This window comes from Etheostoma spectabile, chromosome 14, assembly GCF_008692095.1.
Source record: "Etheostoma spectabile isolate EspeVRDwgs_2016 chromosome 14, UIUC_Espe_1.0, whole genome shotgun sequence".
NCBI lineage: Eukaryota > Metazoa > Chordata > Actinopteri > Perciformes > Percidae > Etheostoma > Etheostoma spectabile.
In genome coordinates this window covers 5,088,309-5,104,613 of record NC_045746.1, presented here as the reverse complement: position 1 = coordinate 5,104,613, position 16,305 = coordinate 5,088,309, and the positions used below count along the sequence as shown (strand labels likewise).

Below are 16,305 nucleotides of genomic sequence, written 5' to 3'. Positions count from 1 at the left end.
TACATCATGAAATAAATAAATGAGTCAATAAATACATAAATAATTAACCGGCAGCTCGTGGTGCTCTGTACCCAGCGCACAGTCACCTATTCTGGGGTAACTAGACCACCAAATACCGCTGACCTGGGCGGTGCTCTGTACCCACAGCAGCTGATGGTCCACGGCTCTGTTTTGAATGGGAGAGATAACCACGCCCCCTTTTAATATATTTATATATATAATATATATATAACTAATTCATTCATTTTTATACAAATATATACATTTACTTAATTATTTATGTATGTATGTATTGCCTCACTAATTTATTTCATGATGTATTTCAAAGGCATATTTATTTCTTTAGTCATGTATTTATTCATTTATTTATGTATTTATTCATTCATTTATTTATGTATTTATTCATTTATTTAATATTGAATAAAACGGGATTCCATATTTAGCTGCCTCCATTGTTAACGCTATTACTAACACCTGAGTGTTTCTTTTTTCCTCGTGTGAAAAAGGTCTATATTATCTTTTGTATCTTGTGATGTCCTAAATCTCATGGTGGATCTGACCCAAGACCCAATATGTGGCACAACTAAAGGGGCACTGTCAGAAAAAGGGACATTGGTTATTAAGCAATGTCACACTAGGAAATAATTTTGAATGTCTTACACCATTAAAATGTCAATCAATATGCATTAGACAGGCAACTAAAATCACTCAAGACATTAAACTAATGGCATTAAGATAAGATAAAAAAAAAGAGTTGTATCATTCCTTGGTTGGTCTGATTTGGCCCATGTCCTTTGGTTATTTTCTTGATTTGAGTTAGAAATAAAAGGCTAGGAAATACTCAACCAGTCTTGAGTCCACATTCCCAGCGACAGACAGGGAATAGAACCTGACTATAACTGTTGACAGACATTAAAATATGATGTCAGCTCCCTACCCACCTGTGCAGCTGTATTTTGAGGGTGATAATATGATGAACATCCTGCAGCATATCAGCAACGGTGGCATCAGGAGCATCTGTTACGCAGGAAAGAGGCACCGGGTTCCACCTGCCCACCTGGATCAGACCTGAGCACAGACACACAAATGTTAAACATTCAAACAATGGACGCGTGCCCTTGCCTGTCCTTGCAAGTGTGTGCTATGTACCTTTAGCCTGTGCAGCAGAGCTGTGTGAGTAGCCCAGTGTCAGCAGGGCCATCTCTATCAGCTGGTTAAACAGCAGATCTCTCTTGACCAACACAAACTCAGCATGCTCTTCTCTCCTCTCTCCCTCCTGAGAGCTTTCCTTGTGCTCCACCACACAGAACACCGGCAGCAGGCTCCCTGAGGTGATGTGCAGACAGTTATCAGAGATAGGGGATGGCACATAGGAGTCATAACCACTGCACAAAAAAATTGTTTGTAATATCATGTTTCAGCCCATGTACCTTTGCTGTGCCAGCTCTTGCTCTGTGGCTTCACTGAGTTGGGTTTCTGGACCAGGCAGGGGGTTTTGGCCACAGGACTACCCTGACAGCTCCTCTCCTGGGCAGAGGGTCCCGCTCCGTTTTGTTCCAGACGAGCCAGCTTGGCAGGAGGCGGCAGGGGGTCTACAATGGGGTCGCCGCCCTCAGGTTTCTTGGCTCCATTACACAGGGCATCCATCTGTGGTCTCACACTAATACAGAAACACAGATGCTTAGAAATTAAACAGTGCACGAGGTACCCTAATAAAAAAATACTCATATTTACATATCAGTCCATGATGATCAGCAGTGAGCTTATGGTGACCTACTATTATGTTCCAAGAGAGTATTTCGTAGGCTACCTATAGATGTTTAAGTAACTTTTGCAAATACAAACATAGTGTTCATGTTAAAAACATTAGTGTATAAAAAGCTAAATGCCTCCAAAATTTCTAGACAGTAATTTAAAAATGGCATACACAAATATAGCAAGATACCTGGTAAGCGTCTACAGAGTGTGAAAGAAAGCTTTTTCAGTCATTTACAGTTCAATTTTAGTACAATTTTGACACGTAAACACACACATTCAGATTTATTTGATATTCTGATGACCTTCACTCAGATGCAGCGATTAGGATAACCCTTTGTATCCAGTAAGAGTCCAGTGAATGAGCGCAGTTTCCCATAATAAACCTGCTGTCATCTCCAGGCGCGTCGCTGTAAAAAGACAGTGCTTTTCAGTTCATCTTCAGCACCTACAGTAAATGCGCGCTGATCGTCCCACGTCTGATTTCTGCTGAAGTTTGATCGAGGTGAAACCAACCTGTTTCAGTCGGCACGACGTGCATGTCCGACATGCCATCAACAGCCCGCTCCTGTAGACATCGGCTGTATCCATATGTTATCCTCGCTTCCATTGATCTCCAGTTCACGACAGGCTACCCGCGTCTCTTGGTTGTTGATACGTCATTTTCCTTACACTAATCGTATGTTTAACATCGACATTATCCCGTGTTTACTGTCTAAGTAGTTTTGCCTCTGATCCCTCCTTGTTCTTCGATCGCGCTTCGCTTTCCGGTATAACGATAATTTGGCCTTAGCGCAAGTTCAGAGCAACCTCCCATCCAGAGCACCGGGACAAGCTGGAGCCTATGTGGAGCAAGCTCTGGAGAGAAGAAAACCCGGATCTCCTGGAGTACATTCCCTATCACATATTAACATCTTAGTCTACAGCACTGACTCCGGGACAGCAGTTGTTGGTTACACTCCAAAGCCCTGTGCGCACGCGAAGAGATGCAGAGAGAGAGAGAGAGAGAGAGAGAGAGAGAGAGAGAGAGAGGCTCTCACACACACATACACACACACACACACACAACACAAAGACTCATAAATACGCGTACCCAGCTGCATTAGCATATGGTGTAATAATGAATTCACTAGCGCGCTCCGTAAATGTATTAAATGTGACAATTGCGCATAAATCTATTTATTATTTTCCGCCGCATGCTGTGCACGCACTTATTATTGTCTTTAGGGTATTGGAGCTCTCCATGGTAACAAAGTGGAGCAGGGCAATGAGGGACTGGCTGACTGATATTAACTTCTGAACGTTGATGTTTAATTGTAACACGATTATCTATGGCTTATGATTCATAGGCCTATGTAGATAATTACAGTTGTTATTCCATGCATGGGCTCTATATCCCATTACAATAACAGTATGGTTTAGTAGCTAATAGCAGATATTACAGTATATACTGTAGCAGTAGCCTATGATAAAGTACTCACTATGCCATAGTATAATAGGCTATGTTTGATACTATGAGGCCTACATTACAATGAATGTATGGTATTGTGTACAGTAGAGCAACCTTTACTATGGTAAGTAACCCTATAGTAGGGCATACTATATTATGGTAAAATAGAATGAGCCTCTACCAGTATAGTATAGTATAGTAGGATATAATTTAGTATAGTATAGATTGTAGAATATTGTAGTAGCTTATATTATGCAATAATATAGGTGCCTTCATGCTATACACTTTATCTACTATGCTATGAAACCGCATGGTAGTTCTTCACATATAAGTTCTATAGACCGCAAGATAAAGCAATACATAATTCTCAAAATGATAATTTGACTCTAATCATTTCCTCATTTATATCTCACTATAAGATATCTCAAAGCAGGGCCACCGAAAACAGCCAAACCTAAAAAAAAGACAGAAAAACAGTCATCACTGTACCACAAAGTTTTGATGCAGCTGAATCAATTAGCAAAGAACACAGCTTGTCTTCTCTTCTGTTTGCAGGAACTTTCAGCCAAGTATCAGCAGAACTCCCCCATGCCGTCCACTGTGGATGATACGAACCTCTGGAGCTGGGATCCCTAAATGGTGTCTGGAATCCCTGGGAAGGTATCACAAAGATGTGCGTGTTGTGTTTGTCTGTGAGAGAAAGAGTCAAAGATCCTTCACTATAGCAGATAAGATTTGAAGACTTGCCCTATGAAATATTAGACCGGTGTGGTCCCAGGTCTGTCTTTTCTACAGAGAGAACGGGTGGATGTTGTGCAATCAGATAGTATGTTTGGGGAGAGAGAGCATGCTCTAGTACTTTTGACTAATTAAACAAAGTGAATTAGCTATCTTCCCAGCCAGAACGAGTCATGGCTGGTTACACATCGTTCATCGTGACTAATTCAGAGAGAGAGATGTCACTCAGCTGGGTGGAAATGTGTGTGTGTGTGTGTGTGTGTGTGCATCATGTGTATCACTGCAATTGCACCTCTGGGTATGCTGCTAAAAGTTCACTGTTTTGTGTTTGTGTGTGTTTTAGAGATACTACTATTTTGTGTGTGACTGTGCCTTTAAGTGTTGATATGTTCATATTTCTCTCTTACTGTCACCCTCTGCTCTGCTATTTTATCACTGGCTTGATACATCGTCAATGAGGCTGGCATGCTAAATGATAATTAAGACCATTACACGCTCACAGAGCATGCAACCAGTGCAGCGCACGGCTCTCTCAATCAGAGCCTCATCTCAGGGGACACCCTACTACTCACACAGTCATGTATCTCTCCAAATTAGGTTAGATTTTCATTCCACCTCAATCGCCATGGATGTGATGTGGTTATTATAAAGTCATGATATGGTTAGGGAGCCTACTGCCATTAGATGGGTGGAGGCATCATGTTGGTGCGTTAAAAGGGAAATGGATTGCCAACACTCAGAATTGCACATCCCTGCTTCTCTTGCTCATGCATACTTGTGTATTACATTTGAAATTGCACAAAAACACTTTCTGATAAACACAATGTCATAGAAAACACACACACAGGGATACTTACAAATGCATGCAGAATGACATGCAAAAACACACACCTGACGTGAACACACACACGATCTGTCACCTTGAAATTTAGACTGCCATCTCCTTGTGCAGAAAAGTAATTAAGTTAAAAACAATTTTGATGTACTTGTACTTTTGCTATTTCCATTGTATGCTACTTTATACATCCAACACAGTACATTGTAGGGAAAATATTGCACTCTTCACTCCACTACTACTTTCAAATTGAATAAAAAACATCTCACATCTCCTCCAATTTCTTATGTAACCTTTTAAAGGGGGCCTAACCCCTAGGTTGGCAACTACTGGACTAAACTAACTCTACTATATTAAGTGATACAATGTTAATTCATCAGTATTTATCATTTAATTATGTCAATAATATACAGTATCAGTCACATGGCCTATTTTCTTTTACTTTTGACAATTTGTATACATTTAAAAATCTTATTTTAATGGAATTTTACTTGTAACGGAGTGTTTTTACATTGTTCTACTGGCACATTTACTTCATTTAAAATAAATGTTAAGTCACTGGCGGTAAAGGGGGTTATGAAATGGTGATTGAGCCTATGGCCCATGAAAGTATTGCAATATTATATATTTGCAGTACTACAAAATGGGTGTCTGTGGTGACAGAAAAATTACAGTTTTTCTCCACTGTTTACACAAATAATGGCAATATGCACACATTTCTGAATACTTGAATCAACAACAAGACTCCAGACGGTGAAACTCTCACATCAATTTCATAGTTTTCACTTAAATAGAAATTCTAAAACAACCAGACTTTTTTTCACCACTGTCTTTGTTGTGCCTCTAAGCTGAAACACCCTAACCCAGAAACCTTTCTTTACAGATATGTTACACAGCCATACACTATTCTTATCAGACACTGTGCCAGAAGCAGGCTTGAGGGCAGCTGTCTCTCCTCAGGTTACTCCTGATCTGGGGTGTGTACAGGCTCCTAGGCCTGTTAATGTACCAGCGCAGGTATCAAATATTGGAAACAACAGCCTCAGGTTAAGGTGGTTTTGATGTATGTATACAAATCAGAAAGTCTTTCACAAAAGAGGTTCACATTTGAATGCAAGGACTTTTAGATTTCAGATGAGATTGTGAGCTTGGAACCAGATGCGAGACGTGCCCTCCTTACCAACAAGATTGAAAAATGTACTGTATGCTTTTTTGTTTTGTGGGGAGAAGGAAAACAAGTGTCTTGAGCTTTTTGAGATACGTGTGAGAAGATAGATTGCAAGACAAAAGATAGAAGGGGGAAGCATCGGGTAAGAAGAGAGCATGATATGTTGTGACATTTTTATATTTGCTTGTATTAGGATTGCTTGTGCAGTATGTTTTGTGAGCGATGACTACATTGTGTGTGTGTGTGAATGTGGGCTATTAGCTTTGTCAAACTATGTGCGTAAAATGAACTTATAGCCGAATCTTTAAACAGCCATGCCCACATCCTGTTTAGCACCCGAGGGCATTGTAAAAACCATTAAGTTAAAATGCCGGCACAGTGTTGCCTTTGCAATGCAGCAAGGAAGTCTTAAAGCATAAATGCAGGACTGTATGTTATACAGGCACAAAGCTGGCTCTGATTAGACTGTTAATTATGAAACCCAAGTACAAAGAGAGACAGAGTATTACAGCAAAGCACATAAGCAGAACATCACTTACCCAAAACCAAATTCATATAGCAATTTCTTTGATTAAATCGATTAGGTGTGACTGATGCGTGTGCAGGCATTTTATGTATATTTCTTTTATATTTACATGCATGTTGTGTATGTTAAAGCTCCTATTGTTTTATTTTTGTTTTGTTGGCATAACGGGACTACAAGGGCATTCCATTGCTCAACCCTGTGTTGTAGAATGACCATAAATAAACAATGTACTCATGTGCGCAATAAAAAAAAAAAAAAAAAAAATCTCTGGCGACCCCTAGTGGTAGCATACAGAAAGACATTTGAGCCAGAGGACAGAATGAATAGTTAAGCGCAATATAAAGCATGCAGGCGAATTTCACTGTTACTGTCCCATTTTCCTACAAACAAAAAAAGGGATGGAATCTGAAAAATGTGGTGTGTTTGGTATAAATATGTAATAATTCCACACACTTTAATCGCTGCTTGTCACAAATTCTCTTCAAACTCAATGACGCTCAATTATATGCTTGGCTTTAAAATGAACGGTTTCTTCACTCAAAATATGGTCGTCAAATGAAATAATAATAATAATCTATAATTTTTGATCTAGCTCTTCTATGGAAAGCAATTATAATGTAAGTACTCTTGATTAAACAGGGTAATACAAACACTTTCCAACTTTCAATTTTCTTGAAAGAGTCATCCATGCTTTTATCTGGTCTGACTGAGCCAAAGGATGTCTTCTGCCAGTTAAACCAAAATGCAGAAGAAGATGAGAACACATGACACTTCTATGGTTTCTTAAGTGCTTGCATATGTAGTCCCTCATTTGACATTGTAGGCTTTACACAGGCAAGGTGTAAAGCCTACCTTTTTGTTCTAGGTTTTATCCTCTGTTTAGTGTATTAGATTTTTTATTTTTTTTTGCTATTATAGAACACTTTGGTCTAAAGTGTGTTGAGAAGCACATTGTAATTTTATTTCAAAAAGTGCACTGAAATTAAAGATGGTAGGCAGGTTTAAGCTTCTGGTATGTTAACAGTGTCAGCAACACTGACTCACTTTACCTCAACTTTCACTTCACTTCACACACACACATATATACAGTATACACAAAACGTGTTTGGACCAATGATCATGCTTAAATGACGCATAAAGCACTTGATCAAGTGAAGCATCGCTGCGCGTTGGCTGTCTGTTTTCATTTTATTAGCTGACACATTTATGGAAGTATATCTCCGTGTTTCACGCCGCCTCAACTCAGGGACATGACTTGCATGTTTCTTTACGTGCATCATTTCGTATTGTGCTTGTTTGAAACCACTGAGGTGATATATGATTCACAGCAGTCAGCATCAGAGCACCTGATGACCTAACTTTGTCTAAAGGACATCACAGCTGTAACAGCTGCCTCACTGTTGCGGAGGATCTGAGTAGGAGGCACATGCTTGACTTTTGGTGTTTAGCCTGTTTTTAGGTTAGGTCGGAGGCACTGGTGGTAATGGGATTGACCTAGATTGGAGTTTGGTTCTGCCTGTTGTGTTTGCCTGCATGTGTGTGTAGTTTCTGTGTGTGTGTATGTTATTTGCTAGAGGTGTCTGGTACTTACAACATGAGGCGTGTAATTGAAAAACTTTGGGTGCAATCCCATTTGTGGATTTACAGACCAGTTTGCAACTTGTGAAGTTGTGAATAATTATTTCAAAGCAGTGTTCATTTTCAAAATGATTGCCCCGTCCACCATTTCAGTAAGGCAAACCAACTGATGGATCTTGCCAGAGTTATTGATATGTTGACTACATATCAATAACTCTGGTCCTAATGAACAAAATGAGCTATACAACTTTGTGGAAATCGCCTCTGGATATGGTGCTCCAACTAACACGTGTCCATCAAAGTTCAATTATTTCCCACTTTCTTGAGTTTCTGTTAGTTTCACCAAAGAGCTCTCACATATTTCACTTGCATTAGTTGTTTTACTGTTCCGTAACTAGTTGTAATACATAATTACATCTTCAGAATAAAATGAATTTTACAAAAGAACTTTTCTAGTTCAACCTGCATATAGATTTATATTTAAGAAGATACTACTGATACTAACAGTCACCAGCATAACTCCTCAAATGTACTTCTGTACAGTGGGTTATGCACTCAACACTTGTTTCTTGTGCTTGTGTACATTTGTCCATAGATATTTTGCACATTTGCATTTCACACACAACCACTGTTCAATTTCAGTTAGATTTATTAAGTTGCGAATTTGATTACTTAATTGTTTCTGTCTGTAGTTATTTTTCATGTTTGGCTAATGCATTTGAGGGGTAATTGGAATGAGATACAACCCTCGTAGAGTTTTCTTTATTTGTGTAAAATGAGCGCAAACTGTGTCTAGATTTTGGTAAAGTTATAAATGTTTGGTAGATTTGCCAATACAAACGTGCTTTATCGACATTTTGGGACAGACTATTGGATGAGTCATGCTGCTTAAATGCATGCTTTTTCTCATAATGTGAGAAGTAGGTTTTGTTGTTTTGCTCCAGTTGTCTTTTGTTAGTTTCAAGATTTGTATTTCCTCATTCATACATGTTTGGCTCCTTGCAAATAAATGTGTGCTGTTTGGAATTCAAGAAGTCTACATGCCTATCTTTTTTTCTTTATTTCCTATAATTCTCATGCATCCTCTTACAGATATATGTGGATATACTGTATAGATATACTGTATATACTATATATATACTATATAAATACTGTATATATATATATATATATATGTATATATATATATTTATTTATTTATTTATTTATGTATAGGAGCTTGGCACTTTGCTGTCCACATGAGGGCGATATGGTGCAACTGATGATTCGGCTGAACATTTCTGTGTCTCGTGTGTTTTGAATCCAAATCCATACAGTAGACATGTCTACCATGGATGTCGTGCCTTAATCTTACCACCAGACGGAGCTACAATCTCGCGATGCCCCGTTACTATAGCCAGCTGTGCGCATGCTGACAGGTAGGCAGTCAGTCAAAACAACAAATGCAAATGAGACATGCATCTCCGGAAGCAATTATTCTGCAACGTGTTGTGCAACTATTGGGTTCTGTTGCAGTTGTATTTAATAACGGCTGTGCAAGCGCAGGTCTTGTGCATGATTGTTTTCGGTTTAGGGTGATGATGGGAAGAAATGCTGTTTCTCACTTTTCTCCTTCTTCCTCCCATCCTCCCCTTTCTGTATGTCAGACTCTATTGCATAATGCCTAGACAAACAATCATTTGTTCCACGTTTTTGGCACCACAAAAAAGCGCTGGTGAATGCATTATTTAAATTCAGGACAGACTGTTAAACTTATTTCAAGAATTAACTTGCTATAGAGTGCACTACGTCATTGAACAGGGTGAAAGGTAACTGACACAGCTTTTAATGGGATTTCCATCGGAGCTAGTAGTTGCCTGCTATTGTTCTATTGTGTAATATTCCATGACTTACTTTACTGAGTAACACAAAGGAAGCTAAATTCCCCAATAAGCTATAGAGAATAAAAAAAAATAGAAAACAAAATGTAAATAAAAGTTATGTTTCTGACTTGTGATGTCTCAATACTGAGAAACTCCCCCGTTTGGTCCGAGTTCTTGTTGAGAGTGATTGATGTCTCCCACCACTGCGCGCTGGGGAGAGATGATCCTCGGCTCCAACGGCAGAATAATGGCATTGCTGCCAGGGAGTCTCACTCTCTCACGGTCTTACCTGGCTATTACCTGAACTGCACCTGTGGGCTTCGTCTTCTCTTGACATTTACGCACGCAACAAAAAGCTCCAGACACGCGAGTGCGCGCATCACGAGCACTCTCCACCGACTAGGGATCGCATTGTGCTGAGTTGACCGTATAGCTCCTTGTCCAGAGGCTCCTCAGCTTAAATGGGAGCACCATAAACATTTGGACGACTTGCGCCTGCTCTTCAGCAACTTTGATGGGGACTTCGATATTGAGCAGGGAAAATGCCTGTAATGAAGGGATTATTAGCGCCACAGAACACGTTTCTGGACACAATAGCCACACGGTTCGATGGCACTCGTAAGTTTGCTTTTAATTATTCTTTTTTAATTATAGGATCTTTTTAGCATCTATATTAGCTTTTTGTTTAAGTTTTCGGCCGGTTTGTAACCTCCAGGTTGTTAGAAGCTTGACATTTCTTGGAGATCCTTGCAACAAGACACCTGCAACAATCATAATAAAAAAATCAAGCTGAGGGACTCAATTTGTTATCCTAATGCAAATGGATTAATTAAATGTAGACATCAGGGCAATGGGTATTTCAGGTCCGTTTTATTTTTGCTCAGTTAGACTTTAACTTCAAAGTAACTCCAAATGGAGTCATCAGTCTCAGGATCAGACAGACAAGCCGGATGGATACGCTCCCACAGCAATTAGCAGGCAGAGTCTGTCGCTGTCCGCGGTGCTGAAAGCCCAGCACCGCAGACAGCGACAACGCGTTAACCGGGCGCGCGCGCAGGCTCCACATCACACATTTGGACAACTTGCACACTAGTTGCAGCCTGTGTGTCGTATATTTGATGCACATACTTCTAAACACACATGAATAAATTTAACTTGTCTAAGTTGTCCACAAATAGTTTTGTTTTTTCTGTGAAGTGAACCTTTATTATCTCTGCTCTTTGGCCCGACAAGGCTTGCGGTGGGTGCGATCTTCCTCCCGCCGGTCTGAAACCAGCAGTCGCATTTATCAAAATTAATTGGTCGGCGGCGGCATTACAGCAAGTCTTTTCCCGGGCTGAGGCGCACACACTGAGGCATTTCTAACGACAACTTTTTTCTGAACTCTGGCCTCTTTATCTCAGTAGACTTCATACTTCATAAAGACCATTCTCTATTTCTCTAGGAAGAATCTTGGAAATCAGCTATGTTTTACAGCTGACGTTAAGCTGAGCTGCCCTGCTCTCCTTTTCCAGTTTCAACCTATGTTCATGCTGTTAAGGGTTACATCTTAGTGCATTGTGTTTGTTTAGGCAGCTATATGCACACCCTTGGGTTTGTATTTTTTCAGTGGTTCATCTTTGCTTTTCATTCCACTTCAGACAGTTCCTATAATGTATCAGTGGGCTTGCAACTAACGATTATTTGTATTAAAACACTGATTATTGGTTTGGTCTGCAGTAAAAAAAAAAAAAAAAGCCCATAACAGTTTCCTTACTCTACTAATAGTTGCAGCTTCAGGTATCAGTTTATCATAGAGCATCTACTCAGAGGGCGGTTGCTATAGCATACTGTATTTGTACCAGACTGTAATATGTCTTTTTGTCATAAACACACCTGCACTACAACCACTTTAAACACACTTCTGTTTGTGTAATATTAATAGTTGCCACTTATTGCTAAAATCCTTATCATAGACAGTTATAATAATACATCCTGTTCCAAAACCAACTCACCTCCTGACCTCACTCCCCCTACTCTTTGGGACATGCTCCATTTTGTCTGGTTTGGTGATAGCACTTGGTGAGGCACGATAATAGTTGCTGTCATCAATCCTTGTTTCAGTACCCGTATCTGCAGGATAAGCACCACTGTATGAGTAAAAGCAGGCTATATGTCGAGTGCTAACAAACATTGAGCTGCCTGGGCAGTAGATCTTTTCTAACACAAGGGAATTGGAGTGGTCTAGTGTACAGCACAAATGGATTGTCCTTGAGCTGCGAAGTAGATGAAATGAACGTTGGATTTCAACTGCAAGATGGGGCAGACTAGAGGCAGTGGAGCTTGACTGGACAAATTAGGTCTGATGGCCTGACCAGGAGCAAATGCAACGGAGTGCTGGTTCATTGCTATGTGATCCCCATTGACGTCATCCAAAAAAAATGGATTAAAGTAAAGTAGGCAAGTGTTTAACTTGATTTGTGCTCATAGGAAAGTTTTTTGTTTTTTTACATTTACAGGCGGCCTTCGAAATTGACTAAACCTTTTTAGTGCTCATGAAGAGAGAGATTTTCTTCCATGTTCACACCCAGGTTTATTTGAAATGTCTCAGACATAACATCGTGGTCACTAGAAACCTTTGCAATACATTCAAATAACAGCTGAGAGAAGACAACAAATGCATACGGTCTCATTTAAATAGCTCAGAAGAGAGTAAACATTTTAAAGATTTTATTTTGATTTCACAGGCAGTTCATGACTACTCAAAGGGCAAACGGTGTTTGCGTGTTTCACTGTTGGTTTTGTCGACTTATTAGTTGACAGACACAAACGCCTCTGATCACTGTGGAAGGATAGTGTGCCCATTTGCTAGCAGTGTAACTGAAATGACAAAATCTGTCTGTAGCTCTACACTGTGATGACTGTGTGAGAGTGCTGTGACACCTTCTGTCATCACTACAACATTGTGCCATCCAGGTAACTAATTTCACCACCTGTCCGTCACTGGAGCAGTGTTTAGTAGTGTGCTGCTCATTGCAATCACACATTATCACTTAGCCCATAGTATAGTATTTTGAAACGTATGTACATTAGGGCTGCAACTGATGATTATTTTCATTATCAATTGTTTTTATAGATTAATTGTTTGGTCCCTAAAATGTCTAAGAGACAATTTTCCAAAACTCAGTTTCATTTATTCAAAAGGCTTGTTTTGTTTAACCAAAAGTCGCAAATCCAAAGATATTAAATTAAATATTACAAAAGGCCAAGAAAACCTGCAAATTTGCACAACTGGAACCTTAAAAAGGGACTAAATAGTTCCCCATTAATTAAGCAAACGGCTAATAGTTGCAGCTCTGCATACATTTTCTTTTAGCAAAACAACATGAAATATATTACAACACATTCAATATGTTGTTTTACCTAAAATCAATTATTTCAAATTAAATTATATCATTTTCCATCTAAGTATGAACATATGCATTTAGAGTTGATATCTTCAGTTCCATGGATATGCCTTCTGTATATGTGGTCATATCTCCAGTGGTGGAAGAAGTGCTCCGAATTACCATGATCTAAAAATAAATGTACTCAATATGCAGAATGTTTTTGTTTTTTTTACAGTGTTATATTATAGACTATTATATTCTAATTTGTTTTTATCAATAATTAATACATTTAAGAGCATTGTAATGATGTAGCTTATCAATTCGGAGCCAATTTTAGACACTTTGTATACTGAATAGATTAACAGTAAAGGACTGCATCATATTATTTAAGCATATCATTTGTTTTAGAAGTAACTGTGTTAAATAAATTCTGTGGAGTAGAAGCATAAATGAACATAGAATGGAAATACATGGGTGAAGTACAAGTATGTAAACATTGTACTTACTGTAAGTACAATACTTAAGTAAATGTACTTAGTTACTTTACATCACTGCATTTCACTGTAGTGCACTTAAAATGCATCCATACGTTTCACTGGACAGCAAACTGTCACTTATTACCTCTGAACTGAAGTCATTGCAGTCTCATCACCGGTTCAGCATACTTGCTGACTTGACTTTCTGTCTAACAATGATGCTGGGGTGATGGGCTTCTGCTAAATTAAGCTGATGTTTTGGTGGTTTAGAGCTGTAGTAGAGGGCTGTGTAAAGTGTAGAAGAAAAAGTTCTCTCCGGTCCAATTCTGTGGTTGGTTCAGATGAGCTTTGTTCACTGTGCAGTGGAGACAGAAGCTTACAAGATTCCCTCTGACCAGAATGAGTTTCTAGCCAGGGTTTTATACAAGGTCACTGGAAACAAACAGTATAAACAAAAGCTGATAAGACATTCAACTTACAAGTCTGTCTGAGTAGATTTGCATAGACCCAATACTATTAAAATACAATATATATACATATATATGTGTATATATATTAAATAAAGTGTAAAAACACAGGAGCCGGTTTGGATGGTCCTTGATTTTAATGAAGTCTAAACCCTGCTGGAGTTTGGCTACGGCCCTAAAACAAAAAGTACCACCAACAGTAACCCATGGACAATGCTTTGTTTAACCGCTAAGCTATACAAAAGACAGACAGACCACACAGAAGACACTAAAAAAATGTTATTCAGATAAAATAATAGGAACTTAACCAGTCAGCAGGAAAGAGGATATCAAGATAAAATAAGACTAAAACTTTTAGGTAATTCATTTTCTTCTACACAATTCTCCCAGTTTGTGCTGCCCATCTTCAAATTCAAAATTGCCATTTTCTAGCTCTCAGCACACACTAATTCCACCTCCACTAGGCAGGTGATTACTGTCACAATCACTGGTGCCAAGACTGGGAACAGCTGTGTGTTGAGTCGATATATTTCAAATAAACGTATAAGCATATTGACCTTATGAGCATAAGGGTAGTAAAGCAAAAGTTTTCTCTCCACTGATTAACTTCCTTTAAATGCAGCACATCTAATTAAGCTGTTAAATAGTGGCATCATGATAACCACTGCTGCCAGGTGAGTGTATAAAAACTCATCAAAGCTTTGCACATAACAGAAGAAGCCATCACTATCAGATGCTGCTATCTGAGGAGAAGGCCGAGGATGTATTGTTGCTGTCCCTATGGCTCAGTCTCACCAGCAACCTTATGACCTGCAGGAAGACCCAGGGAGCTAATTACTGAGTATGAAAGACCACAGACCACATGCTGATGCACATACGCTTCAATGACTAGAGATAACCCGGGTTATTTGTTGGTAATTGCCAGGAATTCACACTGTCAAACAGTGTCAAAAACATCAACAACTATTTAATTTTTACAAAATGGCAATGCCAACTTGTGAAAAGACAAGTCTAATGTTGTCCTCAGCTAGAGAATGAAAAAGTAATGAGTGTAGTTATGAGACTCTGAGAGAGTAATCAATCATCATTGACTGTAGTGCTGCAGGGTGTACAGGGGCTCTCACTTACTGGCAGTGGATTGGCAGTGCTGTTCCCATTTTGTCCAAAGCCCACTTAATTTTGAGACTGTTTTGTTTTAGGGTAAAAATAATCAAAGCATGGAGATGTGCTGTACCTTTGTGAACAGTGTAGAATACAGAGGACCCCTTTCCCATGAAATTGTATCTAAGTAGGTCTACTGCCCTCTTGCCCAGTTGAACCAGAAAGTAGCACAGTGAGATCATTCACACACGGGACACGGTGATGGGCCTGTTACAGAGGTACTGGCCCTTCATGGCCTCAATGGCTGCATCTGATGCGTCAAAGCTGGCAAAATTGATAAAAGCATAACCCTTGGAGTTGCCAGTGTCTGGGTCTCGCATGATCTTTGGCGTCTGGAGAATCACGCCAAAGGCACTGAACGTGTCGTAGAGCAGTTTTTCATCTATCTCTGGGTCCAGATTACCAATGAAGATGTTAGCACCCACATCCAGGTTCTTGTTGTGCGCAGAGGCCTTATTAACTTGAATGGGTTTGCCGTAGAGCTTTATCATATTTCCTGCACCGTAACATTATTTCCTTGGGAAATAAGTGGCGCTAAAAGCTTGGTGACATAGAGTCTACTTACAGGGCTTCTCAAGCTATGGCTTGTGAGCTCATCGGTAACATCTAGCTATCCTGCTAGCCACAGCCAAAGTACTTCACCAAGCTAACTGGTTTACTACCAGCTAGCTACCAGCTGGCATGCTGGCTAGCTAGCTTACAGGACAAGAAGTCAACACTGTTTATTCGAAAGACATACAGCTTGCTAAATTGTTAGAAAGAATTGTTGCTGTTGCCTAGCAGCTGTGTTCTCATGCTCAAATCAATTTAAAAAAGTGCTATATTATGCTCATTTTCCGGTTCATAATTGTATTTAGAGGTTGTACCAGAATAGTTTATGTGGTTTAATTTTCAAAAAACACCATATGTTTGTTGTACTGC

At 39.4% G+C, this 16,305-nt stretch overlaps 2 protein-coding genes across 4 annotated transcripts in view; one reads left to right on the top strand and one right to left on the bottom strand.

Moving 5' to 3' along the window:
- satb1a (SATB homeobox 1a) overlaps window positions 1-3,935 on the bottom strand; it is a 14,934-nt gene extending 10,999 nt beyond the window's left edge. The window contains exons 1-4 of one of the 3 annotated variants that reach the window (XM_032536023.1): window positions 3,695-3,935; window positions 1,431-1,660; window positions 1,150-1,326; window positions 942-1,068 (exon numbers count right to left, since the gene is read on the bottom strand). In XM_032536023.1, the coding sequence (XP_032391914.1) occupies window positions 942-1,068; window positions 1,150-1,326; window positions 1,431-1,647 (521 nt within the window). In that variant the 5' untranslated portion in view covers window positions 1,648-1,660; window positions 3,695-3,935. The other 2 variants (XM_032536022.1, XM_032536024.1) reach the window with 2 other exon arrangements.
- A 6,221-nt stretch (window positions 3,936-10,156) lies between these two features.
- The window catches only part of kcnh8 (potassium voltage-gated channel, subfamily H (eag-related), member 8), a 50,042-nt gene continuing 43,893 nt past the window's right edge, over window positions 10,157-16,305 (top strand). The window contains exon 1 of the mRNA XM_032535965.1: window positions 10,157-10,530. Within this exon, the coding sequence (XP_032391856.1) occupies window positions 10,455-10,530 (76 nt within the window). The 5' untranslated portion in view covers window positions 10,157-10,454. The remainder of the gene's footprint in view (window positions 10,531-16,305) is intronic.